The 27,452-nt window shown below is 50.8% G+C and overlaps 2 protein-coding genes across 2 annotated transcripts in view; one reads left to right on the plus strand and one right to left on the minus strand.

The window, feature by feature from the left end:
* Positions 1-21,362, plus strand: part of CASC1 (cancer susceptibility candidate 1) — a 40,295-nt gene extending 18,933 nt beyond the window's left edge. The window contains exons 8-16 of the mRNA XM_015407155.1: positions 332-435; positions 1,377-1,662; positions 5,175-5,283; positions 7,369-7,532; positions 9,371-9,521; positions 12,020-12,234; positions 14,139-14,313; positions 17,689-17,789; positions 21,090-21,362. Coding sequence (XP_015262641.1) covers positions 332-435; positions 1,377-1,662; positions 5,175-5,283; positions 7,369-7,532; positions 9,371-9,521; positions 12,020-12,234; positions 14,139-14,313; positions 17,689-17,789; positions 21,090-21,362 — 1,578 coding nt within the window. The remainder of the gene's footprint in view (positions 1-331; positions 436-1,376; positions 1,663-5,174; positions 5,284-7,368; positions 7,533-9,370; positions 9,522-12,019; positions 12,235-14,138; positions 14,314-17,688; positions 17,790-21,089) is intronic.
* A 206-nt stretch (positions 21,363-21,568) lies between these two features.
* LRMP (lymphoid-restricted membrane protein) overlaps positions 21,569-27,452 on the minus strand; it is a 26,872-nt gene continuing 20,988 nt past the window's right edge. Inside the window, exons 9-10 of the mRNA XM_015407156.1 lie at positions 25,784-25,882; positions 21,569-22,069 (exon numbers count right to left, since the gene is read on the minus strand). Of these exons, the coding sequence (XP_015262642.1) occupies positions 21,826-22,069; positions 25,784-25,882 (343 nt within the window). The 3' untranslated portion in view covers positions 21,569-21,825. The remainder of the gene's footprint in view (positions 22,070-25,783; positions 25,883-27,452) is intronic.

Here is a 27,452-nt window from a genome sequence, read left to right on the forward strand (position 1 = left end):
ACGCGCGGGCTGTTGCAAGTGATGCTCTGTCTTCTTGGTGCTGGGGGGGGGGGGTCAACAGTGGGAGGGCTCCTAGTGTCCTGGCCCCACTGCTGGCCCTCCTGATGGCACCTGGTATTTCTGGCCACTGTGTGACACAGAGTGTTGGACTGGCCTGATCCAGCATTTGGTCTCTGTGTTTATTCTCTGGCTTACTGGAAAAGGTGGGACTCCTGTATACATAGATTATGTTCTTACATTCTTATGAGAGCACTCTGCACTTCTGTCTGAATCGAATGCGTTCTCCTTTCACTTAGCTTAATGCTTCTGTTTGCTTTGGCGGTCTCCGCAGCAAGCCAGCAGTTACGCCGAATCCGAGAGTGGAAACATGGAGGTGGTCATCCAAGACGCCAACGTCACCTTGTGCATTTGGGCGAATCTCAAGAAGAACCTAAAGTACGTTGTGCGAGTCAGTTTCCGTACCCGTTGTGGCTGCCGTATCTCAAAAAGGAAGTCACAGAGTCGGGAAACATACAGAAGAGGGCTGGAGCCCCTTCCCTATGAGGAAAGGCTGAAGAGTCTGGGACTTTTGAGTTTAGAAAAGAGACGACTACGGGGAGACACGATAGAGGTTGCTAGAATGACGCACGGGGTGGAGAGAGCTGAAAAAAAGAACTTTTTGTCCGTCTCCCAAAGTACTACAACTTTGAGGCCTTCTAATGAAGCTGAAGGGCAGTAGATTTAAGATGGGCAAAAGGAAATACGTCTTTACTCAGTGAGTGACTGCAGTGTGGGATTCAGTGCCGGAGGTTGTAGCAATGGCCACAGGCATAGATGACTTTTAAAGGGGGTTAGGAAGATTCATGAAGGATGGTCCCTTCGTGGCTGCTAGCCATGGGGAAGGGTGGGCAGCTCTGGGTTTAGAAATACCTGGAGGTTTTGGGGGTGGAGCCTGAGGAGGGCGGGGTTTGGGGAGGGGAGGGACTTCTGTGGGGCATAATGCCATAGAGTGCACTTTCCAAAGCAGCCATTTTCTCCAAGTGTACTGATATCTATTTCCTGGAGATCAGCTGCATTCCCAGGAGATCACCAGCAATCACCTGGAGGGTGGAAACCCCACCATGGTGACTAATGGGAACCTCCACATTCAGAGTCACCACTGGTCTGAGCCAGCAGGACTCTTCTGATGTTCTTAGGATGCCGGACTAGATGGACCACTGGTCTGATCCAGCAGGGCTCTTCTGATGTTCTTAGGATGCCGGACTAGATGGACCACTGGTCTGAGCCAGCAGGGCTCTTCTGATGTTCTTAGGATGCTGGACTAGATGGACCACTGGTCTGATCCAGCAGGGTTCTTCTTGTGCTCTTACCATTTTGTTTCAATTCCTCCCCACCAGATTCAGAAGCCAAATATTTCGCGATGAAGACCGGAACCCGACAAATGGCTTCGATCTCCCCAAACCACTGACCATCTGCGATATTGCAGTTCGCATCTTGCACACCTATTACGACCACTTATCCCCCTTGGAGACTTTTCCAAGGGAGCCCCCAAAGCTGGACTTCCTGGCAAAAGGTCCTCCCCTCCCTGGGACCACTGAGGTGAAGGAAGCAGACGGGGATCACAAGATGGCCGAAGAGACAGTTATGGAACTCTATCATGGGCAATCTACTCACTCAGTGAAGGTAAGTTGGGGTAGACAGAAAGGCCAGCATATAGTATTGCACAGGGGTCATTTCCTGCAGGAGCGCACAGAAGCAGAGCTCTGGCAGTAAGGAGCCCAGGGGGGAGGCACATGCAACAAGCCCCACCCCCTGCTCCCAGCAGCCCTCAGTCAGAGCAAGAAGCAGCCAGGTAAGTTGCAAAGCCCACCTGGCCCCCCGGTCCAAAACAGTCCAGTGGCACCTTTAAGACCAAGTTTTATTCAGGTACAAGCTTTCCCTCCTCTGTGAGGACAGATCTGCACATTCCCCCCCCCTCCCATAGCTAGCAATCCAAAAGAGTCCAGTGGAGCCTGAGCGGTGGGTGTTGCCTTCTGACACACTTTCGGTGATGTCAGGGGGACGTGGCATATGCAAATAAGTTATGCTAATGAGTTATGCTAATGAGCTCCTGCACCTCTTTTTCTACGACCCCTGGTATTGCATAAGTGACCAAATCGTGAACCTTAGTTGAAGATTTAGTAGTATACAAACATAACCCAACAGAGTCCTTGACATGGCCAAAAATGAGGGTTGCCAGCCTTCCGGTGGTTACAGAAATCAACACAAGCTGTGATACAATAACTCTGCTGCTTCACGCAAAATGTAATGAAAGCAGGGCTCTTCTTGTGCTCTTACCACATTGTTTCAATTCCTCCCCACCAGGTTTTGGTTGGGAACAAGGACTGATCTTACACCGGCTATAGCTTTGACTTTGTAAACCAAAAAACCCCACACAGGCTTTGGTGTAAATATAGAGGGAAAAAATACATAACTCACCGCAGAAAAACTCTATAAAGTTTAACACATTTTGTTATGTTTTTTATATTGCAAATACCTGTCATAAGTAACATTCATTGTATAAAATACATTTCATAAGTATGAGTCAATATATATAGGTCTGTGGTCAAAGACAGTAGAGAATGGTACTAGTACAATACACAATCTTGATGTAAATATTATGAATTCAGTCCTGGCCATGTTTCTGGATCCTATTAGTGGATGGAGTTATATGTGTTGGCTTTTGGAAAACGAAGGCTTTTTAGTCGTTTCCCCCCCCCCTTCACAGTTCTGTTGTGACCCCTTAAAGAGATAACACCACTAAAATGTATTTTATACAATGAATATTACTTATGGCAGATATTTGCAATATAAAAAACATAACAAAATGTGTTAAAATGTCCAGTTCTCTTGCTGCTGCCACATCACAGCTTGCTTTACCAGTCTCTCTCAATCACACAGGAGAGATAGATAGGCAAGCCTCTCCTGTGTGATTGAAAGAGACTGGTAAAGAACTGGTTGAGGCTCCTCCCCCTCCTCCTCCCAGGGGGAGGGAGGGAACAGCCAGAGCTCGCTTCCTGGCCAGGCTGCAGGAGACAAAAAGAAGCCTTTCTTTCCTTCCACTGGCTGAGGCTCCTCCCTGAAGGGAGGGAGGGAATGAGGGAGAGTTTGCTTTGCTGCCTCAGTTGCATGGGAGAAATACCAGGCACCTTTAAGACCAAAAACGTTTTGTTCAAGGTATGAGCTTTTGTGTGCCTTGCTACAGTGTGTGTGCGTTTTGTTGGGCTCTTTATGCCAGGGCTGTCCTGAATACAACTGGATTCCCTCCCCCCTTAGATAAACATATGGACTTAGATAAGCATATGGAGCAGAGGTCCATCAGTGGCTATTAGCCACAAGGTATAGATAGGAACTCTCAGTCTGGAGCAAGTGATGCACTGTATTCTTGGTGCTCGGGGTGGGGGCAACAGTGGGAGGGCTTCTAGTGTTCTGGCCCCACTGCTGGACCGTCTGTTGGCACCTGGTATTTTTGGCCACTGTGTGACAGAGTGTTGGACTGGATGGACCATTGGATTGGCCTGATCCTGCATTGGCTTCTCTTATGTTCTTATGTATTCATGCCCTCATGATCCAGTCTTTCTCAGTAAGAAAGCAATGTGAACTATTTTAGAGGAGGCATAACAACAAACAATTGAGGTGGATTAGGCTAAGAGTGTGTGTCCAGACCAAGTTCACCCAGCACATTTCCTTTGTAGGAAGTTGTAGTTATTTCTCTGGGGAAGACTAGTTTTGTAGACAAACACATGGCCCTTAGTCTGTGTCAGGATGCCTTGTCATGTTCTCAACCAGCACATGAAGCAACTTATGTACAAAAGGTTGCAATGCCCAGCCATTTCATGTTTTCCCCTGGGTCTTAGGCTCAGAACACTGAGCATGAGATTTCTGTAATGAATGTCAATAAATTAAAAGTAGGTTTGCAGCTTACAGATACACACCTGAACAGCATACTCAAGATTGCTACAGCACAGACATTTTGATGCAATAGTTCAGAGCAGAGGTGTCAGTTATCAGAGACTGTTAAACAGACAAAATATTGCAAGAGTGCTAGTGTTTTTAGCATGCTCTATTTAAAGTTTTAAAAAGTGCCATCAAGTTGCTTCCGACATATGGCAACCTTATGGATTAATGTCCTCCAAAACGTCCTATCATTAACAGCCTTGCTCAGGTCTTGGCGACTGTGTAGGGTTGCCAACCCCCTGATGGGGCCAGGGTTTCCCCAGGTTTCAGGGCCCCCAATCCGGCACCGGCCAGCTGGCCGGCGGAGGTGAACCCTGCCTCCAAAGAGTCCCGGTGCACCCAATGTGCCCGGCGTGATGACATCACCTGGAAGTGACATCATCGTGCTGGGCATGTTGGGTGGGGGATGCTCTAGCATCGGGGTAAAAACGCTATGGTGACCATAGAGTTTTTACCCAAATGCTAGAGTGTCCCCTGAATGACATGCCCAGCATGATGACATCACTTCTGGGTGACATCACTGCGGTGCATGCATGGCCAGAAGACTCCAGGAACTGGGCCGGAGCCCCCTGCCGGGATCGAGGTGAGGCCTGGCAACCCTAAGACTGAGAGCCGTGGCTTTCTTGATGTTGTCAATCCATCTCATGTTGGGTCTTCCTCTTTTCCTGCTGCCCTCAACTTTTCCTATTGTCTTTTCCAGCGGCCATAATGTGACCAAAGTACAATCGCCTCAGTTGAGTCATTTTAACTTCTAGGGAGAGTTCAGGCTCAATTTGATCTGAAACTCACTTATTTGTCTCTTTGGCAGTCCACGATATCTATAAAACTCTCCTTCAACTCCACATTTCAAATGAATCAACATTCTTCCTGTCAGCTTTTTTACCCCAGCCATTTTGCCCCTCACTCCAGAAGCAGGACGGTCTGTTCTATGACAGGGCCGAACTAGACGTTCTGGCGGCCACATATCTGACCTGTGGCGGCCGACACCATCTTAGAGAAGAATCTGGCTATTTCAGAATGCCATGGGGGACTGTTTCAGCACTTGAAAAGGCATGGGGGGACGGACAAGATTGTGTGGTCCCACCACGGGCCCTTGCGGTATTTTTAAATGGCCAAAGTCTTCTCTAAAAAGTATTTTTTGACTCTCAGTCTAAATGCCTTTTTTAATGTGTTTTTCCTTGTGCATCCTTCCTACCTAGACACACACAAGTGCCGTCTCCTTCAAAGAAACGAAACATGCGGTGGTGGAAGAAATCCCAATAGAGGTCTACGAGAAAAAATCCATGACCTTGCACTCTATTTCCAGAGGTACCTGATCCATGATGCTGGTGATCCTGGGTTAAATGTAAAAAAAATAATAATAATAATTTGCCTTGGAAGCACAGATGCTTTACGCAGTGCCCCCAATCCTCCACGTTTCCTTGTTAAGGGGAAACAAGGCTGTTCCAACAAATTACAAAGATGATCTGACTCCAGTGGTAACAAGAGAAAGAAATTTTTACTTACAAGGATAGAAATACATCTTACATGACATATTCACATATGTGCATTTAAGTCATGGTGAACCGAGTAACTTCAAAAAGGTTAACTTGCTAAGGCTCCAAGCCCAGGTAAGAGACAGAAGAAGAGAGGTCCTATATATATATAGACTCTCAGTCTAAATGCCTTGGTGCTTGGGGGGGGTCAACAGTGGGAGGGCTTCTAATGTCCTGGCCCCACTGGTGGACCTCCTGATGGCACTGGTATTTCTGGCCACTGTGTGACACAGAGTGTTGGACTGGATGGGCCTTTGGCCTGATCCAACATTGCCATCTCTTATGTTCTTATATAAGATAAAATAGAAGGCAAGCAATGGCCAAAGAGGCTCAGCCTCTAACTGGTGAGAGGATGGGGGCCAACTGCCCAGTGTACCCCAATCAGAGAGAATTCTCTTAACCCTCTCCCTACCAGATCCTCTTGCATGCAGAGTTACAATATCCAACAGATGAATCATAGCTAACACCATCCATTGAAATCTTAAGGCCTGGTCTGTCCCCTGCCATCGATATTGGAAGGCATCCCCCGTAGGGCGGGGGTCCCCAACCTTGTAGAGCCAGCAGGCGCTTTTGGAATTCGGATAAACCGTGTTGGCACCAAACAACAAAACAACTGCGGGGGGTGGGGAGGTGCCTTTCTGCGCCTCCCTATGCAGTTTTAAAAAATTGTTTATTAAAATGATCCAGGTGGGTGGATGTGGGAAATGGAAGGATTTCGATTTTTGTGGGAGGGCAAAAACAACGTCAGTTATTTATTTACTTGTTTATTTAAAACATTTGTTAGCTGCCTTTCTTCCTGAAGGCGCTCCAGGAGCTTTACGGTATAAATAAAATGCGTTAAAACAGAGCACGTGAAAATATGTGAAACCAAAATTTTGAAGTCACAGATTAAGACCGCTGTAATCAAACACAGTCCTAAATAAAACCTGTCTTTGGTTGCATCCAAAAAATTGAAGGGGGTGGAAGGTGCCCCTCCCTCGGGAGGTTGTTCTGTAATCGCGGGGCTCCCACGAGGATTAGAGTAATGGTGTGAGCATTCTAATCCTAACACAGTTAAAATCAGTTGCGATGTAAGGCTTTGTGGGGCTGGGGACTCTGATAGGGGAATGCAGCTGTAGACGATATTGAGAGTCCATAAGCTTGTGTGCCATGTGGTATGTGCTGCAATGGTGGAGTGGGCAACAGTGGGAGGGCTTCTGGAGTTCTGGTCCCACTGGTGGACCCTCTGATGGCACCTGGGTTTTGGCCACTGTGACATAGAATGTTGGACTAGATGGGCCACTGGCCTGATCCAACATGGCTTCTCTTATGTTCTTATAGATGGAACTCTATTATGTCTGGGGCAGTGATGCTCTGTATTCTTGGTGCTTGGGGGGCAACAGTGGGAGGGCTTCTGGAGTTCTGGCACCACTAGTGGACCTCCTGATAGCTGTGCACCTTTTTAAAATAGGGATCCTTGCACACCAACAGAAACTCATGTGCAATGGTGAGCTGATTGTTTTGATCCGGGAAAACACTGAGCACTAGACTGGTTCAATATCAAATAGCTATTCACCTGTTTTGAGTAGAGAATAACAAGCAATAACTGAGAATGATGTGCAATAGCAGAGTGACTACTTCAGACTGGGAATTACAGACTTGACCCAGTTCTGTGTGCAACGGCAACATGGCTGCCTGAACAGGAACAATGAGCAATAACTCAGAACCATACACAATAACACAGTCGGCATTTTAAACTGGGAATGAAGAACAATTGACCTCAGTCATGTGCAATGGTTTTGAATTGTGCAATGGTTTTGAATGGCGATGGTTTTGAATTTTGAAAAATGGACTCCTTCACATTTTTGTTGTCATTTAGCTCAGTTTTCTGCATTGAATTTCCCCGAGATGGAAGAAGAGTCACTGCCGGAAGACTATATTGTGGATTTGCACCAGTTCATGCCAGTGGGAGGCGTGTACTATTTTGATGCCCTGAAACTTCCACCCCAGGCCAAACAAGTTAAAGGGTGGACCATGGTGGAGGTAATTTTGATAATCAAAAAAGAAAGGACTTTAGGAAAGCACTTATTTTGCTTGTTAGATAGAATGGTCTCCCTAAATACTAAGGTTTGTGGCTAATGACCTCATACCACTGTTGGCCACACTTTCCTCCACCAGCAAACTCTCTTATGCCAGTTACGGTTGCCAGGTTCTTACCATCTGCCAGTGGGGGGGCTCCATGCCACTCCCCAAGGTCTCTGTGGTCACCATAGAGTTGTTAGCTAAATGCTAGAGCGTCCCCCGCATGACGTCATCGCGGTGGGGCTCTTTGGGGGCGGAGCTCCCCTGCCGGCCTGCTGGCTGGTGGTGGATTGCCCCCCTCCCCGAAATTGGGGGAACCCCGCCTCCATTGGGGGAATGGCAACCGTAATGCCAGTGGATAATTCCACCATCAGCAGAACAGAGTCACTGGCTATGTCCCAGCCGGTTCTCAGTTTGCTAGACCTTGAACAGCTCTGAGGGATTTATTCTACAGCTTTCAATGGTCTTAGATCAGTTTAAATGACAGAACTGCCTACAAAGAACCCTGAGAACTATTGTTCAAGTAGGGCACTGATAGTCCTCCATGCATAGGACTACAGCTCCCAGCACTCTCTGCTGCGTAGTTATGCCGTCAAGTATTTATTTATTTGTTTGTTTGTTTGTTTGTTTCACCTTTACCCCGCCCTCCCCGCTAGGCAGGCTCAGGGCGGCTTCCAAGAACTGACAAGCAGTATACATTCATAATAGATTATAAAACATCAATTAAAACACAGCAATCAATGTAAAACATTCATTAAAACATTAATTAGATGGCGATAGAACTAAGGTGCAATTTAAGGACACATTCGGCAGTACCACCGCATTAGATCATAAAGGATTGGGGTTCACTACAGGGCGCAGCTGGTAAAACGTCGCTCCTATCGGAACGCCTGCCTGAAAAGTTCTGTTTTCACGGCCCTGCGGAACTGTGACAAGTCCCGCAGGGCCCTAATCTCGGCAGGGAGCTTGTTCCAGTAGGACGGAGCTACAAACGAAAAAGCCCTCGCCCTGGTTACTGTCAACCTGACTTCCTTAGGGCCAGGCGGTTTTGAGATCCTGATCTCAGTGCTCTCTGGGGAACATACTAGGACAAACAGCCACTCTCGCCTCTTTTTTTGTGCTGTACTTTTTGGGGGGGCATTTAATAAACAAAACCCCATAATAATATCAATAATAAGCTTAGCAGCACTACGTATGGGTGGTAAACAAGAGACAAGCCCGTGTCGTGGTTGTCCTACAGTAGGGTTCCCAGCTCCGGGTTGGGAAATACCAGGAGATTTGGGGGGTGGAGCCTGCGGAGGGGCAGGTTTGGGAGGGGAGGGACTTCAGTGGGATATAATGCCACAGAGTCCGCCTTCCAAAGAGGCCATTTCCTCCGGGTGAACTGATTTCGGTCACCTGGAGATCAGGTCGTGATCCCAGGAGACCTCCAGCCACCACCTGGAAGCTGAGTACAAGGAAGGGATCACAGTTGTCGGTACATACCAAAAAAATAAGGAAACACTGTGATAAAAATAACATTTAATAATTCATGTGAACATCAATATGTGTGTCTATTCAAACATGACAATCATGCTTCGGAAATTTTGGCACATTCAAGGAAAAGTCCAACATCACGATATCCTCCACGAGCACCCGGTTTTATACTCATTTCATTAGTCTTCCTCAGGAGTAACCCCCTAAGGTTGGAAGGTGGTGAGCCGAATTCTCAAGCAGAATAAACGAAAAGTCGAAAAATGAGAGGGGAATAAACAGGACGAAACCATTTTCTGTTTTTTTCCCTCTTCTCCTTGCCAAAGGTGCTGGATACCGGTTTGGAAACCTATCCCTACAGCGCGATGTGCGAAGAATCGGAAGATACCTCTCTCTACGCTGTAGGGCTCACCGTCACCCTCCTGGACAGCGTGATTTTCTTTGAAGAGCCTCTGATTGGAAGATGGGACCCCATAGGTCTGACATGGCCGGCCAATCATTGAAAACAAGCTGTTTCCGGGCATGTGCCTAGCAGTGTTAATGCAGAAGTGGTCTGCTCCCCTTCCATCTGCTCCCTCTGATTCTTCCCCAGGACGTTGGGAGCCAGTGTGGTGTAGTGATTAGGAGCGGCGGATTCTAATCTGGAGAACGAGGTTCGAGTCCCCACTCCTCCACATGAAGCGGCCTTGGGCCAGTCACTGTTCTCTCACAACTCTCTCAGCCCCACCTACCTCACCAGGTGCCCGTCGTGGGGAGAGCCAAAGTGGTACAGTGAAGAAGAAGAAGAGATTGGATTTATACCCCGCCCTTCACTCGGAGTCTCAGAGCGGCTTACAAGCTCCCTTCCCTCCCCCTCCCCACAACAGACGCCCTGTGAGGTGGGTGGGGCTGAGAGAACTCTGACACAAACTGCTCTTTTTCAAGGAAAGCTGTGCCAGAGCGTGTGACTGACCCAAGGTCACATCAGCAGGTGTAAGCAAACCCGGTTCTCCCAGATTAGAGTCCGCGCACTTAACCACTACACCAAACTGGCTCTCATGTGGTTAAGAGTGGCGGATTCTAATCCGGAGAACCGGGTTTGATTCCCTACTTTTCCACATGAAGCCTGTGGGGTGAGTTTGGGTCAGTCCCAGTTCTCTCAGGACTCTCTCAGCCCCACCTATCTCACCAGGTGCCTGTTGTGGGGAGAGGAAGGGAAGGCGATTGTAAGCTGCTCTGAGACTCCTGAGGGTGGAGAAAACTACTACACCAGGCTGACTTTCAAGACTCAAAGCTCCTTCCGTCAGATAATGATCATGCATTTTAAGATGGTTTTGCTGGATTGTTTTATCCCGTGAGTTGTCTCAAGCAAGCCCCTGGGGCAATGTTCCCTCTAAGCTGAGTTAGTGTGAGCTAGCTCACAGTTTTTTAGCCTCTGGCCCCCGCATTTTTGTCTCAGCTCAGGAAGGAGGGCTCCAGAGCAATCTAATTTATGCAGTAGCCAAATTGCTCGCTCACAGCTTTCATGCCAGTAGCTCACAAGGTAGAACTTTTGCTCACAAGACTCCACGGCTTAGAGGGAACCTTGCCCTGGGGAGGCAGCATCTGCAGGTTTCTAAATAAATAAATAAATAAATAAATAACAGTTGCACTATTAAAAAAAAACCTACTCAAGAACTTTAGTCATGAAATTCCTCAGCCGCTCGTCCAGTCTGCCCTTACAGAAATGGGCATCCTTTGGGTCCTTCCTCTCCGTGCCGACTGACACCCTTTTCCTTCCTGTCCCTCCACCTTTGTCAGTCTGGTGTAGTGGTTAGGAGCGCGGACTCTAATCTGGGAGAACCGGGTTTGATTCCCCACTCCTCCACATGCAGCTGCTGGCGTGACCCTGGGTCGGTCCGTCAGTCAGTCAGTTTATTATTACACTCATCGACCAGTACATGTCAATTTGAAAGACAAATAGAAAAATTCCTGGCAGTATCCTGGCTGGTTACGAGCCAGAAAAAACCCTTCGTAACATAAAAGCTTATAAGTGATATAGAATATAAAGGAAGTAGAACTACTGTTCAAACCTTTTGTTGTTGTTGTTGTTCAGTCGCACAGTCGAGTCCGACTCTTCGCGACCTTTTAAACCATTTTAAAAAGTCAGTTTAAAACAATTTTAGTTGAAAGGTAGAGATATGGTCTATTGGCCTCGCTTTTTGCGTTCCTCATATACCTGGGCGCAGAACCTAGCCACCTGTCTTGATGTATGATGATTTCTATCCGACAACAGGTATTCTAATTAGTTTTGTTTGATCTTCCTGGGAACCTTTCCAGCAGCAGGCCGATGATTTACTTTCAGCTCACTGCATGGAAAGAGCAATGAAAAATATATATGCTCCGGAGAGTCTATTTCAGTCCGGGATAGGCTTGCCAAGTCCCCCCGGGGGGCAGGGAAACCCCAGAGGCCCATCCCCCGCTGCCGGCAGATCGGGCCCCAGGGGGGACCCCACCCTGACGTGCACGTCACCCGGAAGTGACGTGACCACGCTGGGCACGCTGGGGGCGGGGCCACGGTCATCCGAGGGAAAACTCTATGCGTGCCCGGCATGGTCGCGTCACTTCCGAGTGACGTAGATGCGGTGCGTGCTTTGCGCGCGCACGCACTCCCCAGCCGCCAGCAGGGAGTCTCCGGCTGCGGCGAAAATCAGACTTGGCAACCCTAGTCTGGGAACAAGTGCAGAGCCTGAGCCCGTAAGGGATCCCTTTGTACTGTCCCTCTATCACTGCGGATGGCAAGTCCATGCTCCTTGCTAGGGTGAACCTGGGGTCAGACGTAAGTTCTTTCAGAGCTGTTCTCTCAAGGGCAGTTCTTGGAGGAGCTCTCACAGCCCCACCTACCTCACAGGGTTTCTGTTGTGGGGAAAAGTAAGGAAGGTGATTGTAAGCTGCTCTGAGACTCCTTTGGGTAGTGAAGGGCGGGGTATAAATCCAATCTCTCCTCCTTCTCCCAGGCAAATTCTGGCGCACGGACGCGGTCGGGGACGTGGTCTATGACATGAAGGAGAAGGAAGTCTCTTTCAAGATGAACGGCTTCAGCACCGTCACGCTGCTGCAGGACGCACATCTCAACATGCCTTACCAGTCTTGGGAGCTCTGGCCCCACGGTGCCGACCAAGCCATCCTCACGGTCCTCACCACCTTTGCCGAGGTGCAGATTCAGGTCAAGGTATGCTCACCCGCCTCACGGCACACCCGCTAACTTGAGTCCCCCTCTTCCAGGAAAGGACCACTGGCTCAGACCTTTATCACGCACGAGGCGTGAATCGGCTTTGAAATACAACTGTTGGAAAATTAGATTTTTCCCCCCCACGGCTGCGGTGCATGTTTGGGTTCCTAACCCTCTGCCAGGAGCGCGGCATTTATGGACAACATGAAAAGCACCACAAGAGGGTGTCGGCGGTGCTGTGCGGAGCTGTGCGTGAAGATGCTCTTTGCGGCCCGATCCTCTCAAGATATTGAGCGCGCCAAGTGGTTGAGTGCGGCCGGATCTGGCTGTGGTTTGCGACAAGCTGAATGGAACTGTTGTGGTTTTAAAAAAAATAGGAAACCTTTTTTTGGGGGTGAAACTTTTTTATTTTCCATACAAGACAAACACAAAATAGACAAACAAAAATACATACAACAAAAGGGGGGCTTCCATCTACAACATGAATTTGTCTGTTAAATTGCCTCATACTCATACATTACCAAATTGTATTTTTCAATGTTTTCCACCTCATATTTTAAAATATATCATTGCTTATAACTAAAAAAAAAGGAGTTATAGTTCATATCTCCTTGTTTTTCAGTTGTATGTCCACACAGTTTATTTGTTGGTTTCTTCCATCCATTTGTAAAATCTTAACCATGTATTTTCAAAGTTTTCTTCATTGTGTCCTTTCAGAATTGAAGTTAGTTTGTCCATCTCTGCTGTTTCAAGTATTTTATTCATAATTTCTTCTTTTAAAGGTACCTCATTTTCCCTCCAGTATTTGGCATATGATATTCTTGCAGCTGTCACTACATGTATAATAAGATAAGCATCTTGCTTTTTAGAATTTTCTGGCAATATATGCCTTTTTGTGTGTGTGTGCGCGTCGTTTGGGCGGGATGTTTGTGGTGTGCCTTTTTAGCAGGCCAGGTTTCGGGCTGCTCCGGGGTGGGAAATTCCTAGAGATTTGGTGGTGGAGCTTGAGGTGTGATGCCACCCCCCAAAACATCCCCCAAAACAGCCATTTCTTCCAGGGGAAGAGCTGTGGCTCAATGGCAGAGCATCTGCTTGGCATGCAGAAGGTCCCAGGTTCAATCCCCGGCACCTCCAGTTAAAAGAACCAGGCAGTAGGTGATGTGAAAGACCTCCGACTGAGACCTTGGAGAGCTGCTGCCGGTCTGAGCAGACAACACTGACCTTAATGGACAAAGGGTCTGATTCTGTATAAGTCAGCTTCATGTGGTTGAAAGACTGAACATAAGCCATAGCTTGCCGGTACAGATAGGACAGCAAAGTATGAGTTGCACTACAGTTTGGTGTTGTGGTTAGGTGCGCAGACTCTAATCTGGGAGAACCGGGTTTGATTCCCCACTCCTCCACTTGCACCTGCTGGATGACCTTGGGCAAGCCGTAGTTCTAGCATAGGTGTTCTTGAAAAAGAGCAGTTTCTGTCAGAGCTCTCTCAGGCCCACCCACCTCCCAGGGTGTCTGTTGTGGGGAGGGGAAGGGAACGGAGTTTGTAAGCCGCTCTGAGACTCCCTTGGGTAGTGAAGGGCAGGGTGTAAATCCAATCCGTTCTCTTCTTCTTCTCCAAGCAAAAGCCAGTCATTGACTTGGGAACGTGCAAGCATGACATTTGTTCACGTAGCCCCCAACTGTTGGTTCAACATCACACCTGAACCAGCCTATCAACTTAGTTCATGGTAGTTCATGCTTGGTCTTCCATTGCAAATGTTCCGCAATTTTTGCCGCGGCAGCGGGGCATGCCTTGAGTTTTAACTCAGGCAAAAAAAAAAAAAAGAGCGGGATTTAGAATTCGGGAAGCAGGCGTCAAAAGACGTTTGGCAGCTAACGTGACCTCCTGTCACTTTTGGGGACAGAAAAACCAGTGCATGCTGATATCGGTCACCACGATGGAAGACGCCGACCTCCTTTCCAACTTGAGAGGTATATGGATGCCTCCACTGGCCCTCACCATCGCTCTGAAGCAAGCCGGCATGAACATCTTCCCAGCCGAATACTCGTCGAAGTACGTCAGCCTGAATAAGAAAGTAAGTCTAGCTAACCATCGTAATTTGTTTCGATGAAGCCGGATTCCTTTGGTGCAAAGGGAAGACAACCAAGCTATCCAGGAGCTGGGGGGGGGGTACAGTTTTACCAAGTTTGCAGAGGGTGTACCTGATTGCCGGATTGCAAAAGCAGCACAGATTGCCTGGATGATGTGAAATTTCACTAGAGTCAGGGCTGCGAACATTCCAGCCAGAGTTGGAAAGAATATGCTGGTCTAGATTCATGATCTTCAGCCTTTCTCGATCTGAGACCCACTGTTAGCTCCAGCATGGGATGCTACTCAGCTGCAAGCATGTGACATCACAGTCATGTGACAGGAATAAAAGAGCAAGCGTCTAGCAGCACCTTAAAGGTAAAGGTAAAGGTTCCCTTGCTCGAAAGCCAGTCGAATCCGACTCTAGGGTTGCGGTGCTCATCTCCGTTTCGAAGCCGAAGAGCCAGCGCTGTCCGAAGACGTTTCCGTGGTCATGTGGCCGGCATGACTAAACACCAAGGTGCACGGAACGCTGTTACCTTCCCAACGAAGTGGTACCTATTTATCTACTTGCAATTCCTTGCTTTCGAACTGCTAGGTTGGCAGGAGCTGGAGCTAGAGTCGGGAGCTCACCCCGTCTTGCAGCACCCGGGTCTTGAACTGCTGAACTACTGACCTTCCACAGCCTGCAGTTCAGCGTCTTAACCACTTGAGCAGCACCTTACAGACTAACAAAATATGTAGCATGGGATGAGCTTTCGTGAGTCACCGCTCACCTCTTCAGATACAGCTGGAATGGGAGTCCATCTGTCCTATTTATTGGAAAGGGAAGTGGTTTCCGATGCTGAATGATATTAGCAGGTGAATGACAATAGCAGGTGTTAGTTGTTGTAGATTTTCCGGGCTGTGTGGCCGTGGTCTTGGCGTTGTAGGACCTGATGTTTCGCCAGCAGCTGTGACTGGCATCCTCAGAGGCATAACACAGAAAGATGGAGTACTCTCTGTGTCAATGTTGCAGGTGTGATTGGATTTAGGTGAGATGTGCAGTAGGCATGGAGAAATCAGCATTGGTAATGAGACAGGAAATCTAGGTCTCAATTCAGTCCAGGAGGATGCATTGTCCTGAGGCTGCATTATCACTTGCAATTCAGCAGTCACTCTTTGCCCTTGGAAATTACTTTGTAAACGAACTGCTCTTTTTACGTCAGCAATTGAATGTCCTGGAAGGTTAAAATGTCCCCCCCACTGGTTTTTGAACATTGTGGTTCCTTATGTCAGACTTATGTCCATTAATTCCTTGTCGAAGGGACTGGCCTGTTTGTCCAATGCGGAGGAGGAAAGGGCATTGTCGAGACGTGATGGCATAAATCACGTTAAGAGGATGAGCAGGAGCCGGAACCTGAGATGGTACGGCCGATGTTGCTGGGTCCACTGAGGGTGTTGCTAGGATCTATATGGGAGCAAAGTCGGCCTCTTGGTTTGTTGCAGGCCTTGGTACCAGAGTCACGTACCTTGGTACCAGAGTTTGTCATTGTGGGTGACAGGAAGTTGAGGGAGCCAGAATTATGACTTCACCAGTGTCAAGGCTAGGCTGTGAGCAGCAGACTTAAGAAAAATGGCGAAAGGCGCACGAGTCGATCACCAGGAAGTGTGCCCTGGTGAGGGGCATGATGGGGGGCAGAGCCACGGAGGAGTCCTCTAGCGTGCCTCGCTAGCTTGCTGATCTTCTCTACTTGCCCGTAGACAGGGGCAGGAGGTGTTGGGTGCCCTCATTCACTGTGCTGTGCTTAAGCAGGCTGGTCTTGCCAAAAAGGCACGGAAAACGGCAGTTCTGAAGGGGCCAACACCAGTGAGGGTTCCAACCCATAGGTTGATGACCAGTGGTCTCGAGAAATCTTTTTGGTCCAAGTGAGCAGGCCTCTTGAGAGCTTCCTCTAAGCAAGTTCAGGCAAGTCCCTAGCACCGGCGCTGCTTTGCCTGGGGATGCCAGGGCAGAAACTCATGTGCTGAACCAATGAGACACCATCCCCCTTCCCAAGCCATCATGTGATGATAGGATCACCGTCTTCAAGTACTTGAAGGGCTGTCATAGAGAGGACGGTGCAGAGTTGTTTTCTATTGCCCCAGAAGGTCCGACCAGAACCAACAGGTTGACATTAAATCAGAAGAGTTTCCGGCTAAACATTAGGAAGAACTTCTTGACAGTCAGAGTGGTTCCTCGGTGGAACAGGCTTCCTCGGGAGGTGGTGGGCTCTCCTCCTCTAGAGGTTCTCAAACAGAGGCTCAATGGCCATCTGACAGCAAGGCTGATTCTGTGAACTTGGGCAGAGCATGAGAGGGAGGGTTGCCTCAGTGCTTAGTTCTCGTGGCCCTTTCTTACACGCCCAGGGAAATGCCGATCGCCACTTTGGGGTCAGGAAGCAATTTTTCTCCAGGCCAGTTTGCCCAGGGATCCTGGAGGCCCGCCCCCCTTCTGGATATAGAGCAGGGGGTCCCATCCCAATACAGACCAGGGCCGACCCTGCTTAGCTTCTGAGACCCGATAAGATCGGACTTAGCTTGGGCCCTCCCAGCGAGGGCTGCTTTTGAGTCCGCTCCCTCCTAAGCCAGAGATGGGCATGGCTATTGCAGATCTGGTTCAGGTGGGCAGCCGCGTTGGTCTGAAGCAGTAGAAGTCCAGTGGCACCCTTTAAAAGGTAAAGGTAAAGGTTTCCCTTGCTTGAAATGGAGTCAAATCCCACTCTAGGGAGTGGTGCTCATCTCCGTTTCCAAGCCAAAGAGCCAGCGCTGTCTGAAGACATTTCCGTGGTCACGTGGCCGGCATGACTAAATGCCGAGGCGCACGGAACGCTGTTTCCTTCCCACCGAAGCGGTACCTATTTATCTACTTGCAGTTTCTTGCTTTCGAACTGCTAGGTTGGCAGGAGCTGGGGCCAGAGATGGGAGCTCACTCCATCACGTGGCACCCGGGTTTCGAACTGCCAAACTACCGACCTTCCGGTCTGCAGCTTCAGCGTCTTAACCTCTGAGCCACCGCAGCACCCTTTAAGACAAGCACAGCTTAATTCTGGGTATGAGCTTTCACGTGCATGCACATTTCCAGTGTATCTGTCGAAGTGTGCATGCACATGAAACCTTATATCCAGAATTAAACTCCATTGGTCTTAAAGGGTGCCACTAGACTCAGACTTTGTTCTATTGCAGATCTGTCAGCCTCCTTTTCTTTGGCAGATGTTTGCTTGGCCTGGGGCTATCCAGTGAAACCATTTAAGCCCCCCCCCCCCGCCGCCTTTTGACATCAGGACTAGGAGGCTGCCGGCGTCCGCCTGAGTACCTCATTCACCTCCTGTCTGCTCTTCTACCTCGATCCTAGGACCTTACTGCAGAACTCATCTGCTACCAGCAGATGGCGCTGGTCGCGTCAGGGTTCGCCTTCGGCTGGAGCAAGTGGAACTGGAATAGTGGAGAAGACCAAATTGTCTTTAAGGTGAGGAGGCCGAAAGCATGGGGGGGGGGGCTGCTTGTTCTGCTCCCCTTGACGAGCCTCCATCTGCGTTCAGCCCTCTTTAACCCTAGCGAGCAATCATTTTGATCAGGAGCTTGCAGAGCTTGCTTAGGCGCACATTATTTCTGTTCTGCCCTTAGGGTTGCCAAGTGTAACTTACCTCTGCAGCGGGGACTCCCGGGTGGATCCCGGAGCACGTCACCACAAAGTGACGTTATGACGCCGGGCACGCTGGGGGCAGGGCCACGACCATACAAGGGAAAACTATAGAGTTTTCCCTTGTATGGCCGTGGCCCCGCCCCCAGCGTGCCCGTGTCACTTCCGGGTGACGCGCATGTCGGGGAGGAGTTCCCCCCATGGCCCGATCCGGTGGCGCCGGGGAACGGGCCTCTGAGGCGGGGGTTTACCCGCCCCCCGGGGGGACTTCGGATCCCTATCTGCCCTTCCTCCCAAAAGTCCAGGGTGGTATGTCTGCGAGCCCCCCAGAGTGTACGAGTTAGTGTCAAACTAGGACCTGGGAAGCCCAAGTTCAAATTCCCTCTCTGCCAGGGAAACCCAGCAGGTGACTTGGGTCAGTCGCTTGGCCTAGCCTTCCTCGCAGGGGTGTTGTTGCGAGGGTAACATAGAAGAGGGGCGCAGTGTCGGAAGCTAATCTAGGGGCTGCACTGTGGAGAACGTAAGAGAAGCCATGTTGGATCGGGCCAACGGCCCATCCAGTCCAACACTCTGCGTCACACAGTGGCCAGAACCCAGGTGCCCTCAGGAGGTCCACCAGTGGGGCCAGAACTCCAGAAGCCCTCCCACTGTTGCCCCCAAAGCACCGAGAACACAAAGCATCACTTCCCCAGGCATAAGAACATAAGAGCAGCCATGCTGGATCAGGCCAGTGGCCCATCCAGTCCAGCACACAGTGGCCAAAACCCAGGTGCCATCAGGAGGTCCACCAGCAGGGGCCAGAACTCCAGAAGCCCTCCCACGGTTGCCCCCCCCAAGCACCAAGAACAAAGAGCATCGCTGCCCCAGACCGAGTGTTCCACAGCACAACAGCCCTGTGGTGTGGTCAAGCCCTCTGCCAGCTCTTCTGCAGGCCCAGTGACCTCCAGCTTCATTTGTGTGCCCCTCCGTGGCTCTCTGTGGAAAGGTGATGCAAAGTCGATTCATCCTATGTCCCCCCAAGGGCACTACGGTCTGGGACTCAACATCGGCTGGTAACCCCAGGCCCCAAAGATATTAAATATGCTGTTGCCAGGGCCAGGGCATTTTCGGCGGCGGCCCCATACTGGTGGAATGAGCTCCCGGGGGAGATCCGGGCCCTGCGGGACCTGGCGCAGTTCCGCAGGGCCTGCAAGACGGAACTCTTCCGCCAGGCTTTTGAGTAGGAGCCGCCACCATCACTAAATGGAGTGGGTGTCATCGGGGAATGAGACGGCCCTGGGAGGAAGGACAGATCGCTGTATCACTTGGGGTCTATTGTGTCGCTTTGGGACCCCATCAGTTATCTGTGACATCTAGAGCACTTGTATTTTTACATGAACGATTGTTTTGTTGTTTTATCCTGCTTTTATCTGTTTAGCTTGGCCTACATGCCTCATTTGTTAGCTGCCCTGAGCCCATTGGGGAGGGCGGGGTATAAATTTAATAATAAGTAAATAAATTAAAAAATCACCAGAGGAAAGCAAGATGTGTGTTGACTTTGGCATTCAACAAAGTCCTCCCTGAGTTTCTGGGCCCTCCCCTCTTACTGGACTCTTGAGCTGAGTGGTATGGACACCTCTGTCCCCAGGGGTCATTTCCTGCAGGAGCGCACAGGAGCGGAGCTCCGGCAGTAAAGAGCCCAGGGGGCGGGCGCATGCAACAAGCCCCACCCCCTGCTCCCAGCAGCCCTCAGTCAGAGCAAGAAGCAGCCAGGTAAGTTGCAGAGCCCCCCCACCCCCCACCCCGGCCCCAAACAGTCCAGTGGCACCTTTAAGACCAAGTTTTATTCAGGTACAAGCTCTCCCTCTTCTGGGAGGACAGATCTGCACGTTCCCCTCCCCCCCCAATAGCTAGCAATCCAAAACAGTCCAGTGGAGCCTGAGCGGTGGGTGTTGCCTTCTGACACACTTCCGGTGATGTCAGGGGGTGTGGCATATGCAAATAAGTTATGCTAATGAGGTATGCTAATGAGCTCCTGCACCTCTTTTTCTACAAAATGACCCCTGTCTGTCCCAATAAGACTTTTGTTTAGGAACCTCTTGGTTCTGGGTCCTAGGTCCAACTGGATTGTGGGGGAAACGCTCATATTTACTGGGTAGACTCCTTTTCCTTCTCGTTGGAGCAGCTCTGCCCTCTTGTTCCCTCTTGCTGATTGACACTTTGGGGGTCAGGAAGCAATTTTTCTCCAGGCCAGTTTGGCCAGGGATCCTGGAGGGTTTTTTTTGTCATCTTCTGGGTGTGGAACAGCGGTCACTGCGGGTGTGGAGGTGGGAGGTATTTGTGCATTTCCTGCGTTGTGCAGGGGGTTGGACTAGATGACCCTGGAGGTCCCTTCCAACTCCATGATTTTATGATTGTGCAGGAAATTTGAAGGAAGGACACACAGGCGGGTGGACATGGAGGTGAGCTGGAAGGAAGGTGTGAGTGGGGGGGGGGCTGGTGGTGACCAGAGGAGGACCCCTTGGCCTTCCTTGCCCAGGACCCTCCAAAACCTAGCACCATCCCTGAAGCCTAGAGCGCCGTCCTTAGGTGTGATCACACAAAACTCCCCATAGGTTTCCCCATATGTTCCCCAACGGGCACTAAGGTCGGGGACGCAACATCTCCTGGTGACCCCAGGCCCCAAGGAGGCCAGGTTTGCTGCAACCAGAGCCAGGGCCTTTTCGGTGGCGGCTCCTACCTGGTGGAGATCCGGGCCCTGCGGGACCTTGCGCAGTTCCGCAGGGCCTGCAAGACGGAGCTCTTCCGCCAGGCTTTGGAGTAGGAGCCGCCACTACCTTTACCATCACTACCTTTACCATCATTCCCCACTGGCCCTGTGAGGAGTGAACGACAGCGCTGCGTGGAGCCGACACCCCTGAGCTGGGAGCACCGTCTTTCAGACACCATCTCTTTATTGAAGATTGATTGGGACAGCTTGAGCACTTGTAATATCGTAAATGATTGTTTTCATGTTGTTTTTTTAACCTGTTTTACGTATTGGCATGTGCCCCATTTGTGAGCCGCCCCGAGCCCGCGTGCGGGGAGGGCGGGCTATGAATCAAAATAATAAAACAAAGAACTCAACTCTCCCCCACCTGGCTGCAGGCCTGTGAACACTCGGAGGAGGAAGCCGCCGAGGGGAACTGGGCCCTCTACATGTTCAACGGGCAGCGGGCTCAGAAGCTCAAGATCGCCGAGAGCAGCGAGGTGTTCTCCAAGGCCATCACGGAAGGGTCGGAATTCCACTCTACGTTCTTCACCCTGCTGAAGGACACCGCCAGCGAAGCCGCACTGGAGAGAGTGAAACAGGCTCACTACCTGTTCGTCGACTGCGTGTGCCAGCTGCTGATGGCAACCAGGGTACTGACCTACGCGTAAGATAGCGGACAGCAGTAAGCCAAGGACCCGGTCTGCGAGGGGTTAGATGCAAAGGTGATTTCGGACTCCAGACACAACTCCCGTGTTTTATAAATAAATACACTACGTTTAATCAAAAGCTGTGTTCGCGCCCAAATACATTAAGACATTTTTATTTTCCCAAAACCTTGAAACGTTAAGTAGGATAGAAAGAAAGGAAAAAAAGACACTTAAAAAAAAGTCATTCGTTCAAAAAGACAGGAAGTGCAGCGCCAGAAAGCATGGAGCTGCAAGTTCGGCAAGTGCCGTCGTCACATTTTTAGAGGCTGAAAGCAAAGGGCCTTGGCGGCCAATGGGGAAGCTTTGTTTTTTTAGGCAGGACCTTGGATCCTTTGGTCACTTAGACAGCTTGAGAGTCTAGGATCTAACGCAGGCTGGTCTCCAGCTCAGCAAGCAGAGGCCCGCGTGACGCATCACGGGCACGCTACACGGGTGGGGGCCCCTCGTGCCGGAGCCCCGTGTGCGGCCACAGCAGCTGCTGGATCGAAGTCCAGGCGTTTCCCGTCCCGACGGGGGCGGCGTCAGCAGGCCTCTGGAGCGAACAGGCCATGACGAACGAGGAGAGGACGGCCAGGACCACAACGGCGACCAGAGACACACAGAGAGTCTTGTTTATTCTGCAGAAGGCAGTCCGGAGAGAGGAGGCCCAAGAAGAAACTCGGGTGCACCTGTAGAGGAAAGTAGTCGTCACACCAACCGGGACTCTAGACTGATGTCAACGTGACACACAGATGTTTCCCGCATAAATGGGCCTCGTCGCTCCTGCATTTGTGTTCCTCCGATGCTTTTGTTCATTTCCACAGAGGTCTTTGCAGTCTGAGGTGCAAAAACGCGGTTGGTCCTCTCCTGCGGCACATCAGACTTCCCTGTTTCCGGGAATTCCCTTGCTGCGCCACAAGAGGGAGCAAACTGCGTTTTTGATTCTCGGACTGCAAAGACCTCTGTGGAAATGAGTGAAAGCAGCGTGGGAACATAGATGCAGGACTGTGGCGACACGCTTGCCAAGAAGCCAGAATGGTTTGCTGCAACTATGGAAGCCGTCTGCTAGATCTGCATCATTCCCTTTTTTATAAAGCTGTGGTCTACCATAGTTTATTTAGTCCAGACACTCGAATTCAGAGGTGAAGCGAATAGAAGAATCTACTAACGCAGAGGCGTCAAACTCATTTGTTGCAAGGGCTGGATCTGGCAGAAATGTCACTTTGTCAGGCCGGGCCGCGTGTGCCATAAAACATAATGCCAGGAGATACAAACTTTATAAAGGACACTGGCAAACCCAATTAGTGATATTATTTTTTTACCCAAAATACGAACATGCTTAAAACATTTAGGGTGCGTTCAGACAGGGCACTTGCAACGGTATAGGTGCTGGTTGGAATCGGTGTACTTACCGGCGTTCACACGGCGAACATCTGCCTTCCGTCCCTAACCATTGTATTTAGCCACTAGGTCCCCAAGTGGTGGTATCCTGAGTGCAACGGTTGTAATCGCTTTACCCCCCCCCTCTGATCGCTCTCCAACGTTGTAGAGCCACTTCCGTTCGGAAGCCTGAGGCTTCCAATTTTCGCCCGCCATTTTTTTTTTAGGTCGGCGATATGCGCTTGGGTGAAGCTTCGCCCCGGCGTTTGTTTACAAAAAATTTAAAAGGTCCTTAGTTTAACTTTTAGAGGAGTCTGGGACCTCAGGGAGGCCACTTTACTCTTTAAACTTTAGTCCTTACCTTTAAACTTTAAATGTAAGATGGGGTGTTTTGCGCATGCATGAAGATCGCCATTCTGTGGATAGCTGCCTATGTGCATGCTCAAACTAAGTTTTTAAAAAAACTCGCCGACGCCCGCTGTGTGTGGACGGGCGTATTGCGATGTGCTGCGCAGTCAGGAGGTGAGTGTGATCGCATTTCAGCCAGCATAAACTGCACCGGTTCCAACCGGTACAGTTTATGCCGGCTGAAACGCCCCGTCTGAACGCACCTTTACACTCTTACAATATTTCCTTACAGTCTTTTCCTGATGCCCACCCTCCCTCTTCCACCACCTGTTATGCTTTTGCACTGGGACATCATGCACAGCCTCTATCATCTGGCAATCAAGGTAATCAGTTGCTTGCAGGCCAGATAATTGCTCTGGATGGGCCAGTTGTGACCTGTGGGCCAGTTGTGACCTGCACGAACGGGATAAATTACTGAGGAGGGCAGGACCTGTGTCTAGCGCTGAAGCCCCCCACAATTACTAGACCCTCCGGCAGCCCAATCCTTATAGACCCCCCCCCCTTTTTTGCAACTTCTATAGCAGCAGAGCCATGTGGTTAACCAAAGGTCAGCACTAGGGGACCGGAGAAGAAAGGGACGGGGGGATGCACTCCCCCAGACAGGGCTGGCGTCAGGGTTTCTGGTGGGGCCACTGCTGCAAAGCCCCCGCGGCCACGTGTTCCCAGGGAAGGCCGGGAAGGCCGTACACAATGGCTGCGATCCTGGCAGGCACAATGGCAGTGTCACCATCTGCGAGGGCCACCCACCAGCATTGGGGAATGGTCCAATGGTCAGTGGGAAGGCTCACGGATGGGCAGGGGAAGGAAACACAGGCGAGGGGGTGGGTGGGCTGGAAGAAAGGCACATGCGGGGGCCTGGTGGTGGTCAGGGGAGGAGAGGGACTCCCTGGGCTCTTCCGCATTCTCATTTTGGTCACTCATTTGTCCCTATTGCTTTGCCCCACCCCCCTTTTCCACACGTGTTTTGCTTCCTCTGGGATGACTAGAGAGAGCGTAGCACATTGGAGGGGGAAAACCCTGAAGCGAGTGATGAAAATCAGAACGCAGAAGAGCCCGGAACCAGCTGTGGTCCAGAGATGTGCAGGAAAGCCTGCTTGTCCTCGATGACCCCTTGGTGTTTGGGTTCACCACAGGAAAAGCCAGGTCTGCGCACGCACACAGGTCAGCAGGTGCCCGCATCTCGGAAGATACCGTTGCCTCACAAGAGTGCGGGCACCATTTCTGTGGCTTTCGCGCCTCCACCAGACAGCGAGGCGTCTTACGCCCCATTCGGCCGCAAGGCTTTGGTCAGAGAGGACAGTTCCCTCAATCCAAGCAAGATACCACCCCCTCGGCCAAAGTCTGGAGGTGGGGGGCATGGAATCAGGACCTCTGGGGTCAAGGAGGAGAAGAAGAGGAGGAGATTGGGTTTATATCCCGCCCTTCACTACCCAAAGGTGTCTCAGAGCGGCTCACAAGCTCCTTCCCCTTCCCCTCCCCACAACAGACACCCTGTGAGGTAGGTGGGGCTGAGAGAGCTCTTGACAGAAACTGCTCCTTTTCAAGAACAGCTCTTATCAGAGCTACGGCTTGCCCAAGGCCATCCAGCCAGGTTCAAGTGGAGGAGTGGGGAATCAAACCCGGTTCTCCCAGATTAGAGTCCGCGCACTCAACCACTACACCAAACTGGCTCACCAAACTGTCAAGGGCTGCTCTCGACCAGTTAAACAACAAGGCAGCCGTTGCACCCAAGCTGAACGGTTTTATGAGCGCTGCTACTCGCCCCAGGCATACTCCCTCGACTGAGGAGGCTTCCGGTTGCGCCCCGCATTGTGTGTGCATCTAAAGTGCCGTCAAGTCGCGGCCGACTCACAGTGACCCTGCAGGGCTTTCAGGGCATACCGATGAGGTAGGTTTGCCCTGCCCCCCCCCGATGTATGGCGTGCCCCGGGGGTCCCGTTACTCCCCATCATTACCGTCCAAATTCTGGGGTTGCCGAACTCCAGGTGGGGTCTGGAAATCTCTCAGAATTACAGCCGATGTCCAGAGTACAGAGATCAGTTCCCCCGGAGAAAATGGCTGCTTTGCAGGGTGGACTCTGTGGCGCTATATCCCCCCTGAGGCCCCTCCCTCCCCCAAACCCCGCCTCTCCCCAGGCTCCGCCCCCGAATCTCCAGGTATTCCCCAAACTGGAGTCGGCGACTCGGTCTAACACAAAAAGGTGCACCTCAAGTCACCGTACCCACAGCTTCCCCCTCTGGCTTTTCTTGGAGTAGATCCCTTTATGAACTTGGAGTAGGAACCATGTTTGGGGAGGAGGAGACCCTAAGTGGGCAATTTCCGAAGATTTCCTGTGTGACGCCTGCCTCTGTCTGTTTTATGCCTCTGCCTCCTGGGCCCCGCTTACTTCTCTGCGGCACGGCTGTGACCCACTACGTCAGCCCAGGCGAGAACTCTGCTGCTGTTGGCACAGCTACGTAACATACAAAAAAAGGAGGGACTTCACCGTCGACCCCCTGGGTAGGCTGCTGCTGTTTCTGGCAGTAGCAAATAAAGTGCCAAGCTACAGACCGAGCCTGCTTTCCGGCATTCAAAGCCGGTGCCGTTTTTTGTTTGTTTGTTTCATCCCCACTTACGCCAAGTGCAGCCATGTTGAGGAAGTGCTTTCCTTTTCACTCAGCTTCCGAGTCTTGCTTGCTCTTGTCTCAGGAACTGGTGGTTCCATAGGAATGTTCCTGTAAGGGAGGATTGTGTTCAGCCAGTCACCGGTGCTAGAAGGGCCCCATGTCAGGGGTCCCCAACGTGGTGCCCGTGGGCACCATGGCACCTGCGAGCACCTTTGCTGGTGCCCTCCAAGTGTTTTTAGACAGTGTGTGTGGTGCCCTGACCTGGATAGCCCAGGCAAGCCCGAATCTCGTCAGATCTCGGAAACTAAGCAGGGCCGCCCCTGGCTAGTATTTGGGTGGGAGAAGAAGAAGAAGAAGAATTTATACCCCACCCTTCACTCGGAGTCTCAGAGCGGCTTAAAAACTCCTTTCCCCTCCCCACGACAGACACCCTGTGAGGTAGGTGGGGCTGGGAGAGCTCTAACAGAAACTGCTCTTTTTCAAGAACAGCTCTGCCAGAACTACGGCTTGCCCAATGTCATCCAGCCAGGTGCAAGTGGAGGAGTGGGGAATCAAACCCGGTTCTCCCAGATTAGAGTCCACGCACTTAACCACTACACCAAACTGGCTCTCCAAGGAATACCAGGGTCGTGGCGCAGAGGCGGGCAATGGCAAGCCACCTCTGAACATCCCTTGCCTTCAACCCCCACGAGGGTCGCCGGAAGTCAGCTTAACTTGATGGCAGAAACATTTTAAAAATAAAAAAGTGAAGTAGGTGGGGCCAGCTGGGGCTTTTGCCCAGCAAGTCTTCTGGTTGGTCAGTGGAGATTTGATCAGCTGTGCAAATTTGTAAAAATGTTTCTCGCAGCAGCTACCACCACGACACAAAAAAATCTTCACTGTGACTGACGGTAAGCTGTGGCAGCCATTTTGTGGCTGGCGCCGCCTCCTGCGGCAGCCATTTTGAAATAAATATTAATTTAAAAAATGGCCATTTTGTAGCCACACCCACCACACTGTCGGAATTCCAAATGTGCCCCCAGGCTCCAGGCTCAAAAAGGTTGGGGATCCCTGCAGTAGATCTTTTTCTTTTTCTTTTTGGATGAAAAGTTCACCCCTTCTCCCAACATATAACAGAGAACACAGAACACATCTCTCCACTTAACCTCTCACAAGTTAGATGCAACCTTCTCAGCTGAGAAGGTGAAAGAAGTGGACGCCACTGCACAAAAGGTGAAGAAGAAAATACAAAAGCTGGAGAAGAAGCAAATCTCCACGGAAGATCAGCTGTGAGGAGGCTTCCGGTTGCGCCCCGCATTGTGTGTGCATCTAAAGTGCCGTCAAGTCGCGGCCGACTCACAGTGACCCTGCAGGGCTTTCAGGGCATACCGATGAGGTAGGTTTGCCCTGCCCCCCCCCGATGTATGGCGTGCCCCGGGGGTCCCGTTACTCCCCATCATTACCGTCCAAATTCTGGGGTTGCCGAACTCCAGGTGGGGTCTGGAAATCTCTCAGAATTACAGCCGATGTCCAGAGTACAGAGATCAGTTCCCCCGGAGAAAACGGATGCTTTGCAGGGTGGACTCTGTGGCGCTATATCCCCCCTGAGGCCCCTCCCTCCCCCAAACCCCGCCTCTCCCCAGGCTCCGCCCCCGAATCTCCAGGTATTCCCCAAACTGGAGTCGGCGCCTCGGTCTAA

Source organism: Gekko japonicus, unplaced genomic scaffold (assembly GCF_001447785.1).
Source record: "Gekko japonicus isolate JY-2015 unplaced genomic scaffold, Gekko_japonicus_V1.1 scaffold3699, whole genome shotgun sequence".
In the NCBI taxonomy this organism is placed as follows: domain Eukaryota; kingdom Metazoa; phylum Chordata; class Lepidosauria; order Squamata; family Gekkonidae; genus Gekko; species Gekko japonicus.